Genomic DNA, 22,413 nt, shown 5'->3' with positions numbered 1-22,413 from the left:
GGGGCAGAGAGAGAGGGAGACATAGAATCAGAAACAGGCTCCAGGCTCTGAGCCATCAGCCCAGAGCCCGACGCGGGGCTCGAACTCACGGACCGCGAGATCGTGACCTGGCTGAAGTCGGACGCTTAACCGACTGCGCCACCCAGGCGCCCCATCATTTTCTTAATGGTACCTAATGTTTAAGTCCGTGCTCCATTTCAAGTCAGTTTTTATGTATGATGTGAGGTAGGAGTTGAAGCTTGTTTATTTTTACCCTAAGGATATCCGATTTATTCTAACTGCATATCCCATTTTCCAGGCTGGAGAAGACTATCCTTTTTTCCCCCTCATTGAATTATCCTGGCACTTTTGATGAAAATCACAACGCAGAGTACTAACCACTATACGATCACGGCTAAAAATCAATTGATCTCATACCTATGGGTCTATATTTGTATTTTCTGTTCCATTGATTTTTATGATTGATTTATAAATATTTAAATGTACAGCTCACTGAATTCTCAAACTGAACACACATGTGTCATTAGCACCCAGATCAAGAGACAGAGCCTGGCCATATCTGACTTCAGCAGTATATATTAGCTCTGTGGATTCTGTGTTCTGTATAAATGCTACTGTGTATAACATCTGCTGTGTCTTCCGTTCGTATCATGTTTGTGAGATTCCTTCCTAATTTTGTGTGTAGTTGTGCTCATCTGTCTCCGTGCTGTATAATACTCCATTTTGTGAATACAACTTCTTTATTCATTGTACTCTTGATAGATGTCTCATTGGTTCTTGGTCTTTGGTTATTGCTGACTGTGCTGCTGTAACCATTCTATGTGGTGAACATACATGTGCATTCCTGTTGATTCTATACCTAAGGGTGGAATTGCTGGATCATGATTGATCCTTTTTTTTAATTTAAGGGATCTTATGAAACCAGTGTTGGCCACATTGAATTGAAATTTTTAATGTAATTGTTATCTTAACACTCAGTTGTCGTTTTTTTTTTAATTAAAAAAAAATATGTATTTATTTTTGAGAGAGAGAGACAGAGTACGAGCCGGGGAGGAACAGAGAGAGAGGGAGACACAGAATCTAAAGCAGACTCCAGGCTCCGAGCTGTCAGCACAAAGCCCGATGTGGGGCTCAAGCTCATGAACCGTGACATCATGACCTGAGGCGAAGTCGGACGCTTACCCAACTAAGCCACCCAGGTGCCCCTACTTAGATGTTTTAAATGATTGAGATACCTTAATTTTCTGTATTTATATCACTGTTACTCTCTCTGGCTTTTTGGTTCTTGCTTATCAGAGTCTATGTTTCGTGGCTGTCGATTGTTTGGCCAGCTCTACATGAAACCCCTGTCGAAGCCCCTCTCTTACCTGGGGTGGGGGAGGGGGGGTGAGGCCCGCCTGTGTGAAAAGTAACAGACAACTCAACCGTATGGTTCCTAACTAGGAGCAAGATGAGGGAGTAGATTGCTGGTGGTTACGAGCAGCCATTTTCAGATCAGGCGAAACTCACGTAAATGTAACATAAAATTGTCAGCTATTTATTTTGCCAAGTCACTGGTGAAACTATCACTATTTTCTCTTACCTCATTTTCATTAAGGATGGGATATCGTAATAGGAAAAAATAGAGAAAAGACCTAACACCAGAACAGGACAGGCATTTAAAATGATTTAGTTCCCTTTTACAAAAACCACACCATATTGTCCTCACTTTTTTCATTTTGGCACTAGTGAAAGTGTTATCACTGAGTGGCATTCAGGAAATACCGGCCTGAGTGGCTTCGCCTGGACTGCGAAGACTGGAGCTCAGCGAAGAGACGGAGGCTGTCGAGTGGGTTGAGTGGAAGAATGATGGCGTAGAGGTGGTAACAGTTGGGGTGGTAGGAGGCGGTGATGAACCAAGCTATACTTTGAAGAATGGTGGGAAACACAAGTGATATGAGGGAATGGAGCACCCAGGGAGAAATTTGAACCCAGGGAGAAATTTAGATTAGCGGTAAAATATGCATTGGAATAAAATAAGCCGTTGGAGCTTTTAGAGCCTCGGGACACGCAAATAGCGTCTCAGAAGGTTGATGTTGTTGTGGCTGAGTGTCCTGAGGAGGGAGGGCGCCATTGCTTTTCCATTGAGCTGTGAATCAGTGAAGCCAAGAATGGGAGAGCGGGTACAAAAGTAGGGGAAGGGGCAAATTCGAGAGACCTGTAGGAGAAGGAAAAGATAGGACTCGGTGACACGTGTAAGTACAGGAGCAGGGGGGAATAAAAATGACAGCCAGAAGTCTCTAGCCTTGGCAAACAGAAAAACAGTGGAAGTATTGACACAAATGAGAACGTTTCTTGGGACACCTGGGTGGCTCAGTCGGTTAAGCATCTAACTTGGTTTTGGCTCAGGTCAAGTCATGGTTTGTGAGTTTGAGCCCTGCATCAGGCTCCTCATTGCCAGTATGGACCCTGCCTGGGATTCTCTCTCCCCCCTCTCTCTGCCCCTACCCTGCTCTCTCTCGCTCTCTCATTCTCTCTTTCTCAAAATACAGAACCTTAAAAAAAGAAAGAAAATTTCTAAAGTTGGTTATTATAATAAAGTACTAAATTTGTGCCATGGCCACTCATCCTGGGGGTGGGTGAAACCACAAGTGGTGTTTTAGGGAAACTGCCTTTGTCACCGACCTAGTGAAGAGGGTGTCTTGCTAATTGAAGATACCTCAAGTTAAAACTTCCATGCATTTCCCGACGCGAAGTGAACATTATGTAATTTGCTCTTATCCCCAACATTAGGAGATTGTGGTATGTGATTAGGAAATTATGGAATGTAAGAGACAAGATGTGTCCACAGTAGAGGGGCACCCAGGAGTTGGGAGTTGAAGCCACCACGCTGTGGTCTACGCTGAAAGAAGTAAGCTTCGTTTTTCTGTCCATCGTTGTATCCTCAGAGCCTCACACAGAATTGGTGTCTAACATATTTGTTTAAAAATGAGTCGTAGTTCTAGATAGAGTACGATTTTATGCTGTGATAAATTACATTTCATCATTTTATCTCCTAGAGTGGGCAAGATCACAAAATTATTCTAGTAGGAGAAATCTTATTCCACTAACCAAACTAGATTCACTATGGCCCTAAATGACCTTTGCACAAAATTGAGGCAGGATTATCTTTGCTGACACTATTGAGACCTTCTCCGCTTCACGATGTCATCAAATTCCACTAGAATGAGCCTTAAATTAAAACATTGCTAGTCTTGTAAATATGAGCGAAGATTAATCTTTTTGAGATGTGAGCAGAATTCTTCCATTCAGAAGCAGCCCAGCACCAGCACCTTAGAAACACGAGGGCCTGGAGCTGGTGGATAATGTTTGAGGCTGGAAAGGCAAGGTAGGTTGGGGTCAGAACATGACAGATGGAATTTTGCAATGGGAAGCCAGTATGGAATTTTTAAAAAGGAAAGAGATCAGAGGTTTAAATTTCGAAAAGAGTACTTGGTGATGGCCGATGTTGGGGACTTGAACAAGGGTAGAGATGGTGAGGAGTCAAGGCATTAGAGAGAGATGGGGAAGGAAAAGCATAGATTTCTGGCTTGTGCAGCTGTTGCGCGTAGCTGACCGTCTCTGAAGTAATGGATTCTGGGAGAGTAGGGAGTAGAGTAGGAAGGTTTCAACTTCAGTTTTGAACATTTTAGTTTGACGTGAGAGCCTTTGAGACTTTCAAATTGTGGAAAAGAAAAGGGAAGTTGAAGGGAACAGAACATCGCAGGTGCATTTGAAGAGAGTTGAAAATGATGGCTGCTGTTAAATTAATGGAAGAAAATTAATAGCTCTCCTATATCCAAAGAACAATTAGAAAATTCAGTGAAAGGGACACTCCCATTCACAATAGTAACAAAAAGACAGTTCAGCATAAATGCAATTAGAAATGTGGAAAACTTTTATGACACACTTTAAAACATCACTTAAGAGCATTAAAGAAGAATGTAATAAATGGATCAATGGACTGCCTTCAACAATAGGAATACTTCATATGGTAAAGAGATAGATTCCCCTCAAATTTATTCATGAAGTAATTTTTTTGAATTTGCTCAAAATGATCCTAAAATTAATTTTTTTTTCTTTTTACCATTTATTCACTTTTTGAGAGAGACAGACAGAGTGTGAGCAAGGCAAGGGCAGAGAGAGAGGGAGACACAGAATCCAAGGAAGGCTCCAGGCTCCAGGCTCCAAGCTGTCAGCACAGAGCCCCACACAGGCCTCGAACTCATGAACCATGAGATCATGACCTGAGCTGAAATCGGACACTTAACCGACTGAGCTACCCAGGCGCCCCAAAATGATCCTAAAATTTAGTGGGAATGATAAGCATGTGTAACTAGCCAGGAGAATCCTAAGCAAAGAGTAATGATGAGATTTCAGGGGCATTCATTTTCTACTCACATTTCCAAGTTTTCATTTTTTACAAGTATTTTTGTAATTACAGAAACAAAACAGCAAGCAGGAGCTATAAATTATGATCTATCCACAGAAAAGACGAAAAAGAGAGAAAGTGTGTGTATGTGTATTTCCATTGGGAAGGAAGGGCATAAAGATTATGTTGAAGAAAAAATATTACTACTGACAATATAGAAATAAAAAAGGATTATCAGGGAATGCTGTAAACAACTGTATGCCAACAAATTGATAACCTGTGTGAACTGACAAATTTCTAGAAAGACACAAGCTACCAAAGCTGATTTAAGAAGAAATGAAAAATCTGAATAGATGTATAAAAAGTAAAGAGATTAGATAAGTAATTGAAAACACTTTCCACAAGAAAAAGCCAGGTCTAGATGGCTTACTGGCAAATTCTACTAAATATTAAAAATGAATACCGGGGTACCTGGGCGACTCTATTGGTTGGGCGTTCAACTTCGGCTCAGCTCATAATCTTGTGGTTCATGGGTTCGAGTCCCATGTTGGGCTGTCTGTTGTCAGCGCAGAGCCCGCTTCAGATCCCGTGTCCCCCTCTCTCTGCCCCTCCCCCATTTGTGCATACATGCGCACTCTCTCTTAAAAATAAACATTAAAAAGATGTTTTTTAAAAAAAGAAAAATGAATACCAATTCTTCACCAGCTTAAAGAGAAAGAACAGAAGAGTCCACTTTTCAACTCATTTTATGAGTCTTTATCACCCTGATACAAAATGAAAAGGAAAGGAAATCTATAGACCAATATCTATTATGAATATAGAACAAAAAATGTGGATAAATTCCTAGCAAACTGAATACCAGCAGCACACTAAAAAGATGATGCACCATAACCAAGTGGAATTTATCTCAGAATGCAGGATTGGCATACCATCTGAAAATCAATTAATGTACTACCTCATACCTACAGATACAGGACAAGCACTAAATGATCATCTTAGTAGATGCAGAAAAAGTATTTGACAAAAGCTAACAGTGCTTCATGATAAAAACACTCAACACACTAGGAACAGAAGGAAATTTCCTCAACTAAATATGGGCATTTACAAAAACCCCACAGCTAACATCGTACTCAATGGTTGAAAGTCTGAATGCTTTCCCCTTACAATAAGGACCGAGATAAAGGATGTCCACCCCTTCTATTCGGTATTGTATTGGAAGTACTGGGCAGTTAAGCATGAGAAAGGAAGAAAATCATTCAGATTGGAAAGGAAGAAGTAAGCTAGATCTGTAGATGGTATGATCTTACATACAGAAAATTCAAAATAATAAAAGTATCAGAGCTAATAAATGAACTCAAAATTGTAAGATACAAGTTGAATATACAAAAATCAGTTGTATTTCTGTATACTACAAATGAACAACTTGAAGGGCCCCTGGGTGCCTCAGTCAGTTGAATATCCAACTCTTGGTTTTGGCTCAGGTTGTGATATTGTGGTTCATGGGTTCAAGCCCCATGTTGGGCTCTGCATTGACAGTGTGTAGCCTGCTTGGGATACTCTCTCTCCCTCCCTCTGCACCTCCTCTGCTCACTTGTTCTCTCTCTCAGAATAAATAAGTAAACATTAAAAAAGAAATAAAAGAAACAATTTGAAAATGTAATGAAGGAAACAGTTCCATTTGCAATAGCATCTAAAAGATTAAAATACAGTACTTAGGAATATGTTTAACAAAAGAAGTATAAAACTGATACTCTGAAAATTATGAAACAAAGTTAAAGAAGACTTAAATGAAAGAGGGGGGCATCCCATATTCATGGAGTAGAAGATTTAAGCTTGTTAGAATGACACTACTCCCCACATACACCTGCAGGCTCAGTGAAATCCTTTTCAAATTCCATGCTGGCTTTCCCTCACTGCCCCTCCAAAATTAACAAGCTGATTCTAAAATTCATGACAGTTTAACAGATCCAGAGTAGCCAAAACAATCTTGAAAAAGAATGAAATTGGAGGAGGACTCATGCGTCCTAATGTCAAAACTTACTATAAAGCTAATGGTAATTACTATGGTCTGAATGTTTATGTTCCCCCTCCCCCCAAAGGTGACAGTATTAGTAGGTGGAGCCTTTGGGAGGTACTTAAGTCATGAGGGTGGGAACTTAAAGAATAGGATTACTGCCTTATAACAGATTCCAGAGAGATCTGTAGCCCCTTCTGCTGAGGATATACAAGAAATCTGCATCCTGGAAGAGAACCCTTGTCCAACCGTGCTGTCACCCTGATCTCAGACTTTCAGAACTGTGAGAAGTAATCGTTTTTTATAAGCTACCTAATCTGTAGTATTTTGTTATGTAGCCTGAACAGACTAAGACAGTAATCAAGACAGTGTGGTCATGGTATGAGGAAAGACATGTAGATCAACGGACTAGAATTGAAGGACCACAGATAAGCTCTCAAATTTACAGGGAATTAATTTTCAGCAAGAGTCCAGACAAGTCAATGGGGAAAAAATATTCTTCTCAGTAAATGGTGCTGGTATAACTGGATAGCCACCTGTCAGGGAGTGAAGTTGGACCTCTTCACATCACACACAAAAATGAACCCAAAATAGATCATAGGCTAAATGTCTAGTTAAGAATTGAAAGTGTAAAAGGGCGCCCTGGGTGGCTCAGTTGGTTAAGCAGCCACCTCTTGGCTTCGGCTCAGGTCATGATCTCACTGTTTCACGAGTTCAAGCCCCGAGTCAGGCCCTGTGCTGGCAGCACAGAGCCTCCTTGGGATTCTCTCCTTCTGTCCCTACCCCACTTGCGCTGTCTCTGTCTCTCTCGAAATAAACTTAAAAAAAAAATTTTTTGTAATAAAAAAGAACTGAAAGTGTAAAAAAGCTAAAAGTATTGAAACTCTTAGAAGAAAATAAAGGAGTAAATTTCTAACACCTTTGGTTAGGCAAGGCCTTCTTAAACATGACCCCAAAAGCACAAGCGACAAAGAAAATAGATACATTGGGCTTTCTCAAAATTAAAACTTTGTTGCTTCGAAGAACAACATCAAGAAAATGAAAGCCCCACAGAATGAGAGAATATTTGCAAATCCTGTATCTGATGAGGATATCTTGTCTGTAGATATCAACATATTTAGAATGAAGAATTCTCACACAAAAGGGCAAATAACCCAACTTAAAAAGGGGCAAAAAAAAAAAAAAAAAAAAGTTTTAAATAGAAATTTCTCCAGAGAAGACATACCAGTAGCCAGTAAGCACATGAAAAGATGCTCAAAGTCATTAGTCATCAGAGAAATGCAAATGACAACCAGAGAGATGAAAAGCCACGGAGACAGTAAGTATTAGTGAGGGCGTGGAGAAATGGGAGCCCTTAGACACCGCTAATGGGAAGATAAAATGGTGCGGATGCTGTGGAAAACAGTCTGACACGTCCTCGAAATGGGCAGCATAACGGCTCGTAGGTTCCCAACAAGAGAAACAAAAATCTATGTCTACACAACAACTTGTATGGCATTATTCATAGTGGCCCCGAATTGGAGACAACCCAAATGTCTGTGAGCTGATAAATGGATAAAGAAAATGTGGTCTTTCCGTACAATGGAGTATCACTGATTCATGCTACAATGTGGGTGAACTTTAAAACACCTGCTTAGTGGACAAAGCCAGTCACAAAATACTATGTACTGTATGATTCCATTTATATGAACTGACCAGGATAGGCACTTCCACAAAGACATAAAGTAGATAAGTGCCTGCCTAGGAGTGGGGTAGAGGGAGTTGAGGTTAAATGAAGAGTAATTGCTGATGAGTAGGGGATCTCTATCTGGAGGGATGATGAAAATGTTCTAAAATTGATGGTGATGGGGTGCCTGGGTGGCTCAGTTGGTTAAGCGTCTGACTCTTGATTTCAGCTCAGCTCATGATTTCACAGTTTGTGAGATCGAGCCCCACTTTGGGCTCTGTGCTTACAGCATGGAGCCTGCTCGCGATTCTCTCCCTCTCTCTCTGCCCCTCCCCTGCTCACGTTCACTCCTGTGCTCTCTCTCTCTCTCTCTCAAAATAAATAAACTTAAAAAAATAAAATAAAATTGATGGTGATGGTTGTACAATCCTGTGGCCTTGTGAATATACTAAAAAACCACTGAATCACACACTTTAAATAGGTGAGCTGTATAGTGTATGAATTATATCTGATAATGCTGTTATACAAAAAATATATTAAGTGAAAAGTTTGCAGAGCAATATATCATATGAATATATTAAAATGTTTATAGTAAAACACTATATTCTTGGGGTGCCTGGGTGGCTCAGTTGGTTAAGTGTCTGACTTCGGCTCAGGTCATGATCTCATGGTTTCTGAGTTTGAGCCCCACTTTGGGCTCTATGCTGACAGCTTGGAGCCTGGAACCTACTTCAGATTTTGTGACTCCCTCTCTCTCTGCCCCTCCTCTGCTTGTGCTCTCTCTCTCTCTCAAAAATAAATAAACATTAAAAATTTTAAAAAATACTACATTCTTGAAAATTGGCAAAATTTGTGAAGCACTCTAAAAGTGCCATTGGTGTATTTTCCCTTGATCTGGTAAGCTTTAATCATGTGACAGATTAGGTGACAAAATTTCTTCACAGTAATTGATGCCACCTCATTATTACAATAATAACAGTAGCTTTAATTGTATTCTGTCTCTATGCCAACATTGTGCTAAATTCTTTTTTTCTTTTAACAAAGATTTTATTTTTAAGTAATCTCTACATTTGACGTGGGGCCTGAACTCACAACCCCAAGATCAAGAGTCACATGCTGTTCTGCCTGAGCCAGCCAGGCACCCCCATGCTAAATTCTTTTTTTATTTTTTTAATGTTTATTTTTCAGAGACAGAGCATGAGTGGGGGAGGGGCACAGAGAGGGGGAGACACAAAATCCGAAGCAGGCTTGAGGCTCTGAGCTGTCAGCACAGAGCCCAAAGCAGGGCTTGAACTCATGAACTGTGAGATCATGACCCGAGCTGAAGTTGGACACTCAATCAACTGAGCCAGCCAGGCACCCCTGTGCTAAATTCTTAGTATGTATTTTCTCATTTGCTTTTCACAGCACTTGATGATGGTCCAATATTTTCTATCAATCTCCCCTTACTTTCTATTCTCTAGCATTTGCAAAATTGCCTTATTTATTAGACTATCAGAGATGCACAGCTCCTTTTGTTGCCATCAGCAGGAGCTATACAGGTAAATATTGTAGGTCTTCATTTGAATTGGCATTCATGGGATCCTATGCAGTCATAAGAGCATATTGATAAATCCATTTCTGTGTGTTTCAGATTTCAAGCTTAAATTAAAACATTTTAGGGGTGCCTGGGTGGCTCAGTTAAGTGGCCGACTCTGGCTCAGGTCATGATCTCATGGCTCATGAGTTCGAGCCCTGTGTTGGGCTCTGCGCTGACAGCTTGGAGCCTGGATCCTGCTTCAGATTCTGTGTCCCCTTCTCTCTCTGCCCCTCTCCTGCTTGTGCTTTCTCTCTCTCTCTCTCTCTCTCTCTCTGTCTCAAAAATAAGTAAACATTAAAAAAAAGTAAAAAAAAAATTATATTTGTTATGGCTGACTCCCAATTGGAGGAGAAAATACTTTTTAGTTGCTTGTCAGTTTGTGCGTGTGTGTGTGTGTGTGTGTGTGTGATGTGCTACTCAACTTGAAAGACATCATTGGCAAAGATAATTTTTAGAATTTTTTTTGTGTTGCAAATATAGACTTGTGTCTCAATTGTTTGTGCTGATATAACAGAATGCCATAGACTAGATGGCTTGAACATTTATTTCTCACCATTCTAGAGGCTGGAAAAGCCCAAGGTCAAGGCGCTGGCAGATTTGGTTCTTGGTGAGGGCCCGCTTCTGGCGTATAGACAGCCATCTTGCTGCGCCCTCACATGGAGAACAGACCGAGAGCGAGCTCTGTGGTCTCTTCTTATAGGGCACTAATCCCACCTTAAGGCCCCACCCTGATGACCCCATCTAAGTGTAAGCACCTCCTATAAAGGCCTCTTGCAAATGCTATCACAGTGGGGTTAGGGCTTCAACACGTGAATTGAGGGCCCAGGGGTGGGTCCCATACAATCCAGTCCATAGCAACTAGGTGTGATGAAAATCTTCCCCATAAATGCTAACCCTAGCATTTCTGTTTGTTTTCAGTGTTATGTGCCAAGAACCTTGCAAAGAAAGATTTCTTCAGTAAGTACACACCCGCTTTTGCTCTCTTACAGTATTAGTATTCTTCACATATTTTTGTAATTTGAACTTAAAAAAAAAAAAAAGACAACACTGGACATAGTCCCCTCAGAGTTAGTTCTGCCTTCTACGAACGGACCCATGGTTTGACAAACTTCATTTCCAAGTTGGCAACAATGTGGAGGCTTCGAGCTCCTAGGCGTAGCGTTATAACTCATACAAGAGAAACTGTCTCACTCCCTGTTCCGGCCGCACCCTGTCTTCTCCGTCTTTCCAGCCCTGAATCTGTTGCTTTCTGCTGGATGAAGTGTTCTCAGCTCAAATACACACGAGACGCTTTTCTGTAAAAGAGCTGGGTTTGAGTCAAATTGTTAGTCAAATTTTAGAAATGAAATCACATTTTAAAAGCCTCATAATTAAAGGAAGCGTAAAAACCAGAGGGGATCTTTTTCCGAAGGAAGAAATCACCCCTTAACTGCAGAAATTCACCACCACCAAGTCGGTGCCTGCAGCATGAACTTCTTCACTCTCTGATCCTCACAAGAATGCAGCTCAGTTCTTAAGTGGTATTATTCACACTTTAAAGGTGAAGAAACTTAGGCTCACAGGCCTTATTCAAGGAGCTGGGAACCTCCGGAGTAGTGGTCCCCATCAAGCATGTCTCTAAAACCCTTAACTTGCCGCCTCTCTGATCCTATAAATCTGTGCGACTCATACGCCAGCATTTAGGAACCCACCTAATTAAGACTTGGTGAATACTTGGGTTCGTAGATAAAATAGACAAAGCCCAGTAAGTAAGATTGCTAGGTGTTATTTTTTTAGGAGGTATAAATATAATGAATTATAGATCTCTTTTCTTCCATTTAATTAGCCCAGTTGGTGATCATCAGAAATGATTCTAAATTTAAGCCTAGTTTTTGTAGTTTTCTAGCCCCTAAAAATCTGTGGTGTCAGACTGGGTTGCCTTTCTTAGAAAGCTAAATAGAAATAACTTATTTTGCTGATCAAACTAACCCTAAATTAGAGAATACAGTGCCCCAGGGTAAAGTTCTTCACCAAATTAGATGATCTCAAAGCTCTCTGTAGCCTGTAAGACTGTGTTCTGTGTCACATGGATGGACGTGTAATCTCATCCCGGTGTGGCCATCTCCTCTCCTTTAGGACTCCCCGACCCCTTTGCAAAGATTGTGGTGGATGGATCTGGGCAGTGCCACTCAACGGACACTGTGAAAAACACATTGGACCCAAAATGGAACCAGCACTATGATCTGTGAGTTGAATATTCTGTTAAGCCATTTGGGGAGCACCAGGAATCTAGCTTTCAAGAGAAGCACTTAATAATAAAATAAAAACGATTACTAACTTCTCACTGATAACCAAATGAATACATATTGCCTAATTTTATTGTATACTTGGAAGTTCTTGCATTTGACATGTTCATAGATTTTTATGGTTTGCTTCCGTACTGTGTTTTTCAAACTTCTCCATCTCCTGGCCATGCTGACAGGAGAAAAAGGGGTATACTTCAGGTCCTTTGTATGCTGTTCCCTTCCCCCCCTCCCCCGCAGTGAACCTCTGAAGCTTGTTGTAGAGTTTTACTTTAAAAATGCATTATTATTGGGGCATCTGGCTGGCTCAGTCGGTGTAGCAAGGAACTCTTTGATCTCAGGGTTGTGAGTTCGAGCCCCGTGTGGGATGTAGAGATTACTTAAAAATAAAATCTTTTTGAAAATGCATTATTATTGTACATACTTATTATTCAAATATATATTGTTTATATTTCTATTGATTTTTAAAATTTCTACTTTTTAGTAGGAACTATATTTTCTACAAGAGAAGATGAAGTTTGTTGTAGAAAATATAGCTCGGTATGATCGAATGGATGTAACATTCATTCCTAAGATGGATCGCACTTTGAAGACCATGATTTTAGATACACCTGTGTTTTCTTGGCCCTGCTAAGACAGTGTCATCAAAAGAACACTGAGTGATTATTGGTTTTGTATTAATACAGATTGCATGGAGTCTGGGTGGGATTTTTTGTAACCAGATTCCAAGACTCACTTTTAGTTACACTCAGGAATCCTAAGTGGCTTGGGAGATGGTTGTTGCCCCTTTTCCCGAAAACTGCCCTCTGGCTGATTTGCATGAAGAGTAGTTGGAGGTAGAAAGCACTCTTTAATGTGCTTTGGGTGCATCTGTGGTTTATAAGTAGGCCCTTGCTGCAAACTAGTATTCTACGTTAAGCTTAATTGGTGAGATTTTATGAATTATGTCATCGTCCTTTGGAACTATAAAAATATAGTGAATCTCTGTTATAAGATGATTATCATGATGTAGTTACGCACGTATGCTTCTTACATAACTGGCTGTCGGCCTTTCCCCAGCCCCTTGAAGTTAGTAGATGTGTATTTATTGAGCACCTGTTATGTGTGGGGTATATAGAGCCAACGTCATTTTAAAAGGATTCCTTTGTATTAAGAAGTCAGTCAGATGAAATCTCAACGGGCTATCATAATTCAAAGAGGCAATTAAAAAGGAGTTTGTATGTTTTCAGATATGTTGGGAAAACTGATTCCATAACCATCAGCGTGTGGAACCACAAGAAGATTCACAAGAAGCAGGGAGCTGGCTTTCTGGGCTGTGCGCGGCTGCTTTCCAACGCCATCAGCAGATTAAAAGATACTGGATGTAAGAACCAAAATGCTCTTCTGCCTTATAGTACAACTGAAGAAGGGTTATGAGGCATCTTTTCGTTTTGTTTTTTTTTTTCCTTTTGAAAACCGAATACAGAATTCCTGCCCTCCTCCCTAGTTAACATTTCCCTGGGTTAAGTTTTGAATTATTTGTTTGCAGACCAGCGTTTGGATCTATGCAAACTAACTCCCTCAGATACTGATGCAGTTCGTGGCCAAATAGTGGGTAAGAACTTTCTCATCTGTATAAAGAGATGCTTTTTCAAAATTTAACATTCAGCTCTCCATCACCGAGAAAGCGCACTCGGGCACTGACCGTGGTGACATACTTTCAAAGGACGAGCCACATCCGGGGCCATCTTTTCCGCGCTAGAAACTTTCGTCTTGTGTGGTTTTATTATTTTATTGAATTCTCTTCATCCTGTCATTCCAAGTTGAGTTAAAATGACTAGGCTACACAAAGATTTCAGGTTATAATTTTTAAATATAATTTTAATCACCACGTTAATAGACAATTAATTTGCCATGGTCTTAACCAAGTGTACGTGACAAGAATGGTGGCCACATGTACCAGAGTTGAGAAATAGTTTCTTCAGGAAGACCTGTAATATGCATAAAAGGCAAAGATGACTTCTGAAGACTTCCATGTGCTAGGATTTGATAGAGTCAGGATTGAATTCTTTAGGATAAAAAAAAAAGATCAAATGTGCTAGTGTTACAAGTGTTGACTGGAGGTGTTCCATTGGAAGTGATTTATTTATCTGTTAAATGGCTTGTTCTGTTATCCACCCTATTTCATTAGCATTTTAGGGTAATTCAAATGTTGCCTCTGTGCATTGCAAGGAATCGGAGAAAACCTAGTATTTTAGCAGTGTACCGGAGTGAGTCACGACCCCAAATCTTTTAGGTATTGTCTTGAATATATTTGACCCAAAATAAGTCAACAGTGGGTATGCATCCTGAAAACTATCATAATGAGAAAGTTCTCACTTAATGCTTTTCCTGTTTGTGATTTCTTTTTCTCTGTGGAGTGATGTGCCAGGGGAAAAACGAGTAACTAGAAGCAACTTTGTAAACGTCTTTGTTGTTCACAGTAGGGATAGAGAATAAATATTTAAATTCATCTAGACTTTGCAGATACTGAAAGTGCTCTCTGTGTCCTTATTAAACATGAGTCAAGATCTTCTTAAAAAACGAGGTAACTTAGAGGAAGTGAATACCGGGAATTTGTTATTTTTATGGAGAGCGTGAAAACACAGCCTCTCCTCCACATTTACAAGGAATGTTCCAAACAGTATGCAGTGGTGTAGAGCTAATGTAACGGAGTAAATGCTTCAGACATGAAAGCACAGGACTAGCTGTGTTTATGTATATACATGTGCCTCGCTTTGTATAATAATATTGTACGTAAGTTACACCTTTGCAATGGCTCACTGTATCACAACTGTATGGAATGCCACTGGATTTTAATACAAGACGTTCTTTTCTGTTTTAGTCAGTTTACAGACACGAGACAGAATAGGCACTGGAGGGTCTGTGGTAGACTGCCGAGGACTGTTAGAGAATGAAGGGTACGTATCCCCGTGGCGATGCCTGCTGAGTTCTCTGCTGCCTTGGGCTCTCACTCTCTATGAAACAGCCTTCACACCTTTGTGCCGAATGCTTGAGATGCAGTTTGGGATAAAACTGGGGTCCAGTTTCCTTGTTTATAAAGGAAGCTGTAAAGACTAGTGGGGTTGTGCCCATAAGACTCAGGATCCAATTTAAAGAGGTTTGTGCTGGCCAAAGATGGGAGTTTGAGCATCAGTAAGAATTATAACCGTAGGGGCGTCTGGGTGGCTCAGTCAGTTAAGCCTCCGACTCTTGATTTCGGCTCAGGTCATGATCAGGTCTGTGAGATTGAGCCCCATGTTGGGCTCTGCACGGACAGCACGGAGCCTACTCCGTCTCCCTCTCCCTCTCCCTCTCCCTCTCCCTCTCCCTCTCCCTCTCCCTCTCTCTGCCCCTCCCCCACTTGCTGCATCTGTCTCTAAATAAATAAATAAACATTACAAATTTAAAGAAAGAATTATAACTAGTGGATTGAAACAAATCAAATATATTAAAATTCTTGAGTTCGTAACGACACTCAGCAGAAAAACCCTAAAACACACACAGAAAAACTTAAAAGCTCATTGGTCACTATCACAGTTTTGTGATCCCCAATGCCTTAATGGAGCTGGGCAGTAACCATTAATGGCTGCTAAAACAGCACAAAAGAGAGTTAATCTGACATTAACGCACCCCTTGGAAAGAGGACCGGGAAATTGCTGCCGAACACTAAGCAGCATCCAGAAGGGGGCGCTCTGGAGAGTGTAGAAGACAACTCTTCAACGATTACGTTGGAAGAGAAAGAAAGAGGAAGAGAATCTACAAATTCATAATAAAAGAGACTTAAAGAGACATACCTACCTACTAAATGCACGTTGGGGACCTTGTTTATATTCTGAGTAATGAGACAATTGGCTGGGGAGATTTGGACACTAGTATTTGATGATATTTAAAAAATGCGTGTACTTTTTTTAGTCACGATGATGGAAGAAGTCCTTGTGTTCTCAAGACATAAGCTGAAGTGTTTAAGGGTGAAATGGAAACACTTTGGGACTGGTTTCAGAATAACCTGGCAGAGGGGAGACACGAGAGCAGTAGCTGTGAGATGCCCATTGTTGTAGCTGGGTGACGAGTTTGGGGGGGTTGTTGAGATAGTCTCTCAATTTGTGTATATGTTTGAAAGTTTTCAATGTATGATTTTTTTTTAATGCTAATGAGGGAAAATAGGCTTTAAGGTGCATAGTCTTCAAAAAATAGCCTTTAAGGTGAATTGTCTTCAAAAAAATTTAGGAGGTAAAGATTTATGTTAGAGAGCACTTAAAGTCATTGCTGTATTTATGTAACCTGAAGTTCTACTAGAGAGTAAAGTAACAAGGAAAGTGGAGTATGGATTTGACTATATATATATATAAATGTTTACTTTTTTATTTATTTAATTTTATTTTTTATAATGTTTTTATTTATTTTTGCGACAGAGAGAGACAGAGCATGAGCAGGGGAGGGGCAGAGAGAGAGGGAGACACAGAATCGGAAGCAGGCTCCAGGCTCTGAGCTGTCAGCACAGAGCCCGATGCGGGGCTCGAACCCACAGACTGTGAGATCATGACCTGAGCCGAAGTCGGTCGCTTAACCGACCGAGCCACCCAGGCGCCCCTAAATGTTTATTTTTGAGAGAGGGAGAGTGAGAGAGCCGGGGGGGATGGGCAGAGAGAGAGGGAGACACAGAATCTGAAGCAGGCTCCAAGCTCTGAGCTGCCAGCACCCCGACGTGGGGCTCAAACTCACAAACCATGGGATCATGACCTGAGCAGAAGTCGGACGCTTAACTGACCGAGCACTCAGGTGCCCCCGTGGATTTGACTTTAAAGCAAGAAATATGAAATTTCATTCTGTGAGCTCCTTACAGTACAAGGTTGGGTTTTTGAATCATTCAACTCTCCCCGAGGATGAGATCCCGCCCGTGGCCTCTATGGCACTTGACAGATGGCTCCCTCTGGCTGCTTGTTCCTCATGAAAAAGTCTACCTTTCTGTTTAGATGGGACAGAAGGAATCTCGTACAGCTGGGCACTTGGGGGCATCTATCTTGTTGAAGAAAAGCACAGTAAACGGGTGTGGCTTGGGCACTTGTGATGGGCCGGTGTTCCCATGTGTGCTGTGCTGCTCTCCTTTCTAGAACTGTGTATGAAGACTCAGGACCTGGAAGGCCTCTCAGCTGCTTCATGGAGGAGCCAGCCCCTTACACAGACAGTACTGGTGCTGCGGCTGGGGGAGGGGACTGCAGGTTTGTGGAATCCCCAAGTCAAGATCAAAGGCTCCAGGCACAGCGACTTCGAAATCCTGAGGTCCGGGGGTCACTACAGACACCTCAGAACCGTCCCCACGGCCACCAGTCGCCAGAACTGCCCGAAGGCTATGGTGAGAGAACCCACCCAGCCACGCCGGAGTGTGAGCGGCAGGGTTGCATTTCTTAAGCTTGTTTTAGTAACTTGTACGTGCGGTAACTGTGGACATTTGCAGAGTGGGGCCGTGCGATGGTCGTGTCAGAAGAAAGCCAAGTAAAAAAAGGTGGTGATAAATCTGGTGCATCATGAATTTGTCAGCAATCACTCCAGTCTCCCAGTTTAGCAATCGTGTGAAAATTTTAGGCAAATGAATACCCAAAAAAATCCAAAATGATGCGTGGGCTGGATGAGGGTGGATGGAGCGTTCAGTAATTTGAATGTGGGAAGCTCGGCGTCGGGTACAAGGGAAAGAAGGGACGGAAGGGATCATCTGACCGCCGCAGAGAGGAGAACCCGGAGAGGGAGGAATATAATTTAGATGTGCAGAGAACAGCAGAAGTGAGAGCGGACGGAGGTGACGGGGCCAAGGTGAGGTCAGCACCAAGATGGAAGGGACTCCTGGGGTGTGGCCAAGTAAGGAGATCGCTGCCTCCGCAGGTGTGGGCAGGAAGAAGTGAGAGCTGCCCAGATACTTCCATGGGGCTTGTCAAGTGGGAGGTCAGGCGGAAGCGACCCACTGTCCTTTCCTCCCTGATTTTAAAGAATATTGAAAGGAAGCTTAGACTCTGTGCTTAAGAGGGTTCGTTGAAAACTCTTTGGAATTGAACTAATTGCGCCCTCCGATTTCTTGTGCAGAGCAAAGGACAACGGTGCAGGGGCAAGTTTACTTTTTGCACACACAGACTGGAGTTAGCACGTGGCACGACCCCAGGATACCAAGGTACGTCTGCTACGGACGTGCTACGGACGTGCACCGTCAGCACCCCTCCGCCAGCACACTTCTTCCCTCACCCCTGCCCTCCGCGATAGGGAGCACCCCCGGGGCTTGAAGGAGTCGTCCCAGGGTCTTGGACCCAGGCTCTCTGCTGCCCCCTTCAGACTCCACGTGGTCAGTGGGCGGCTACTGTACTGCCCGTGGGTCCTTTAGGAAGCAAACCTGTGTCTTGAGATCAGATCATGTAACTGAAAGAGACCGTCGCTCTAGATGAAATCACACGTGCCCTTGCTTGAAAAGCCAACAAGCCCTTCGAGATGTGCTGTTCCCATTTTAGACTAAAAATACCAACAATGTATTGATATCAATATTGATATCATTTCGGGTGATGAAATGATAGCACGTCTGGGATTTGCTTCAAGTAACTGGGGTGGGGGGAGTGGAGGGGGGATTAGGTTTGCAATAGGGTGACGAGTTGACAATTGTCGAGGTTGGTTATTCATTAGTGGTCTCTCTCTACTTTTTTATATGCTTAAAGTTTTCCATAATAAAAAGTTACAAAGGAAATGTAAAGACTCTATTACCCTTTCTCTCTTCTACTTTACTGTCCCTCTTGCCTCAGTCCCTTGGGGACCATTCCTGGGGGAGATGAAGCTTTTCTATGCGATTTCCTTCTACAAGGCCATACATCTGAGCCCAGGTCAGAGAGACCCCCGCCCCTCCCCCACCCTGTAATGGAGTTAAGTTTCTTCTTTTTTTTCTTCGTTTTGCTTTCCTTTCCAAATTTTGTTTTGTTTTGTTTTGTTTCAGAATAGCATTACTACCTAATAACATTTCTAGTAATGCTCACATCCTTTTTATTCATCACTTGTTTCATCTGAGAAAGACTTCTTGTTGCTGACTTTCCAAGTCTCTGTTGAATTTAAGATTCAGTGTCTATAATTAGAATGGAAATATTACCTGCAAACGAATGAGGTGTCTCTAGTACCCGCTGTAAGAAACGTCAGGCTTTGTGCTGATTAGACAAGCAACTTGGCCAGTAATGTTGTGTTCCCACGTGGCCGGATTGTACTGAGATCATTCACCAAGAGGTTAGAATCAGAGACACGCGTGTAACAAAGGCAAGGAAAGCACGAGAATGCCGCTTCCCGGTGCTGCTGTTCTGAACTGTGAGATTTTGAAGGGGTGTCGGTATATGCCCTTGAACTTGCGCTTCTGGGAGCCTTTCAAGTGAAGCCGCCTTTGTGACCTTGAGCATTTAATTTAACTTGTAAATTCAGATGGTTTTCTGACAATCATCTACCTCCTGCTACTTGGCCCTCTTTCGAGGAAGAAACGCTGTTCCCCGGGTAGACCATGAGCCATGTTCCCCATCAGGGTCATGGGCTCCTAGAGCTCCGTTTTTATCTGTCAGGTTTCGCTGCCACCTGCAGCACGGAGTCCTGGACTCGGTGGGAGTTTGGCGTGAGTCGCGCCATGACTGTCCCTCTTAGCAGAATGGGACGTTGGCCGCATTGATCAGGGACTCCTGTGGTTCCTCTTGCTGACGTTTTGGTTTCGTGCCTCCACACTCAGATGGACAAACCTGTCTGTTCTCTTCCATTTCGGCAGAGACCTTAACAGCGTGAACTGTGATGAACTCGGACCACTGCCACCAGGCTGGGAAGTCAGAAGTACAGTCTCGGGGAGAATATATTTTGTAGATCATAATAACCGAACAACCCAGTTTACAGACCCAAGGTTACATCACATCATGAAGTAAGACTTGTACAGAATCTTTGTAGATTTCTTACGCTTGTAATTTAATGTTTTCTACTAATATTTCTCTTAATTTATCGACTGTGTTGTTTGTTAGTGGAGGTTAAGTGTAAGCAAAATATAATAAATGTCTGGTGGACAGTTGCGGGTTTTGAAACTCTCAGGACAGCCGTGAGCAGTTTTTTTTTTTTTTTTCCCTTAATGTTTATTTTTGAGAACAAGAGCGTGAGTTGGGGAGGGGCAGAGAGAGGGAAACACAGAATCTGAAGCAGGCTCCAGGCTCTGAGCTGTCAGCCCAGAGCCTGATGCGGGGCTCGAACTCACGAACTGTGAGATCATGACCTGAGCGGAAGTCAGAGGCTTCACCGACTGAGCCACCCAGGCGCCTCAGTTGTGAACAGTTTTGAAACTGTATTGTTGCCGTCTTTTCTTGCTTGCAGCCTAAATAAAAGTCACTGAGATGACAGCATTAGGCAGTACAGCTCCATTTTCAAAGCTTCCGCACGTGGCTCTCTGAGGGAGTGTGTGGCCCTTGGCACGAGAGCCCCTGAAACCAGGCTCTTCCTTAGTGCCCGCTCGTCACCATCTGGACGGGCTGCCGCAGTCCATATTGCTGCTTGCCAGAGCCTTTTCCTGGGCCCGTCCTTCCTGGATGACTTGGAACTGGGAGTTATCTTGGATCCCACGGTCAGTGTTCTGGGTCTGTCGTGTTCTCAAGAACGTAAGAGCCCCATGTGGCTCTTCTCACCGACACCTGACCTTAGGGGCCAAACCTGGACAAGACGAATGCCACTTCATCCCTCTACTAGTCCTAGTCCTTGATTTTGCTGGAGTTTTGTGAGTGGGCTTAGAAATCTCTTGGTCGTGAAATGAGGAATGGTTCCCATTAGATTGCACTTGCCTTGTTTGCTCTTGTACGATAACCTGCTCATGAAAGTTTCACGTCAGCTCCATTGAATTTTGACTCCCAAGGCGCATCTAGTAATGCATCGGTCAGTCTCTCAGATACATACCAGATGTGTGATAAATGACAGCAATTTCTGTTTTTATTTACAGCAGTGATAAGCTGTAGGGTAAGCAGTTGCTTGGAACTGGGGTATCTTCTTGATTGAAGCCATATTTGGACCTCTGTATTTGGGCCAGTGGTGGCCACTATCAGTGTTTATGTATCTTCATACATGGTTATGTCAGCAGAGGGAACATCTCTTCTTGCAGTGCTGTGTGATGAGCTCGCTTCTCAGTCCCTCACCAGTGGGGGGCATTGCTTGTGGCTCCCTGGGCCGCTACTTTTGGGGTGACCTTGATGTTTCTGTTCTTCTCAAGTCACCAGTGCCAACTAAAGGAGCCCAGCCAGCCGCTGCCATTGCCCAGCGAGGGCTCGGTGGAGGATGAGGAGCTTCCCGCCCAGAGATACGAGAGGGATTTAGTCCAGAAGCTGAAGGTCCTCAGACACGAGCTTTCGCTTCAGCAACCCCAAGCTGGTCATTGCCGCATCGAAGTGTCCAGAGAAGAAATATTTGAGGTATGGAATCCGGCGCGACCAGCAGGGAGGCATGGACTGTTACACCCTGTTGACAGACAGCAGGTTCTTTCTTTCTGTGTGCTGTTTCGGGTACCGACTTTATCACTCAGCGAATCGCAGGGCTTTATCAGGACCGATGGCCGTAGAGAGAGACAGACTGGACTTCCTCCTGTGGCAGGAGTTGAAAAGCCAGAGAGCTTCTGAAACGAAACCATAGAGACTCACACAGAAACCAGCACCAAATCCCACTGTAAATCCCCTTCTGTGTGCCGGTTGCGTATCCCTGCAGTCCGCGTGGTTTCTCCAGAACCAATCCCTCCTTCTGCTCTTGCCATCTCACCTAAGGGCATCGCCTCCTCAGAGAAGCCTCGGGGCCAAGTGGCCACTTTACGGTGTTTTCTGGAAATGGGAAGATCCGATGGTTCCTGGAAAGGGTTGTGTTTCATCCAGCTCCCCTGTGGGATCAAGGCCACCAAACAGGCGGGACCTCCTGTAGACAGGGCCCTTTCCTCAAGGCAGGGGATTGGAAGGCAAAGTCTCGGTGATGTTTGGGCTGCGTCCTGCCTGCCTTTGTGGAATCACGGGCAGGAGTGATCAAAAGACGCTGGGTGAGACCTGAAGACACGGCGGCAGGCAGCCCAGTGCCGACCTCACTGGGCGCTGAAAGCGCCCAGGGCCATGTTCGATGCTCGGGCACAGACGACGGTTAGGCGAATGGATGGACTGGCCAGAATGGCCATTGAGCAGGGAGGGAAAAGAGCTGCATTCTTCACATTTTGCTGCTAGATCATTTCCACTCAGCATCCCCTTTCCCTCTTGGGATGGGAAGGCTTGAATTACATTGAATTGAAAGCAGGGGAAGAGTCGGAAGTGCCTTATCACTGAAAATATCTACAAGCGTTTAGCTAGTTGCACTGAAAACAAAAAAGTAGCTGAAGGTTAGGCTAGCCGCCTGTGTTCTGTGTTTTGGGTAAGCTCCCATAGGTCTTACTTTATTTAAAAAAAATTTTTTTTAAACATTTTAATT

At 43.0% G+C, this 22,413-nt stretch overlaps 1 protein-coding gene and 1 long non-coding RNA gene across 12 annotated transcripts in view; one reads left to right on the top strand and one right to left on the bottom strand.

Annotated features, from left to right (window-relative positions):
- The window catches only part of SMURF1 (SMAD specific E3 ubiquitin protein ligase 1), a 110,457-nt gene that overhangs the window by 68,188 nt on the left and 19,856 nt on the right, over window positions 1–22,413 (top strand). For 5 of the 11 annotated variants that reach the window (XM_045461706.1, XM_045461707.1, XM_045461704.1 and 2 more), the window contains exons 2-11: window positions 10,568–10,606; window positions 11,765–11,873; window positions 13,161–13,294; window positions 13,460–13,525; window positions 14,795–14,870; window positions 17,064–17,305; window positions 18,028–18,112; window positions 18,729–18,806; window positions 19,718–19,864; window positions 21,188–21,386. In XM_045461706.1, coding sequence (XP_045317662.1) covers window positions 10,568–10,606; window positions 11,765–11,873; window positions 13,161–13,294; window positions 13,460–13,525; window positions 14,795–14,870; window positions 17,064–17,305; window positions 18,028–18,112; window positions 18,729–18,806; window positions 19,718–19,864; window positions 21,188–21,386 — 1,175 coding nt within the window. The remainder of the gene's footprint in view (window positions 1–10,567; window positions 10,607–11,764; window positions 11,874–13,160; window positions 13,295–13,459; window positions 13,526–14,794; window positions 14,871–17,063; window positions 17,306–18,027; window positions 18,113–18,728; window positions 18,807–19,717; window positions 19,865–21,187; window positions 21,387–22,413) is intronic. The other 6 variants (XM_045461711.1, XM_045461712.1, XM_045461710.1 and 3 more) reach the window with 3 other exon arrangements.
- Window positions 10,613–22,413, bottom strand: part of LOC123589522 — a 38,690-nt gene continuing 26,889 nt past the window's right edge. The window contains exon 3 of the long non-coding RNA XR_006708374.1: window positions 10,613–10,955. This is a non-coding gene — a long non-coding RNA (uncharacterized LOC123589522). The remainder of the gene's footprint in view (window positions 10,956–22,413) is intronic.

The sequence above is a fragment of the Leopardus geoffroyi genome, chromosome E3, assembly GCF_018350155.1.
Source record: "Leopardus geoffroyi isolate Oge1 chromosome E3, O.geoffroyi_Oge1_pat1.0, whole genome shotgun sequence".
NCBI classification, from domain to species: Eukaryota; Metazoa; Chordata; class Mammalia; order Carnivora; family Felidae; genus Leopardus; species Leopardus geoffroyi.
The sequence above is the reverse complement of the archived record's forward strand: the minus strand, read 5'-3'. Positions and strand labels throughout refer to the sequence as shown.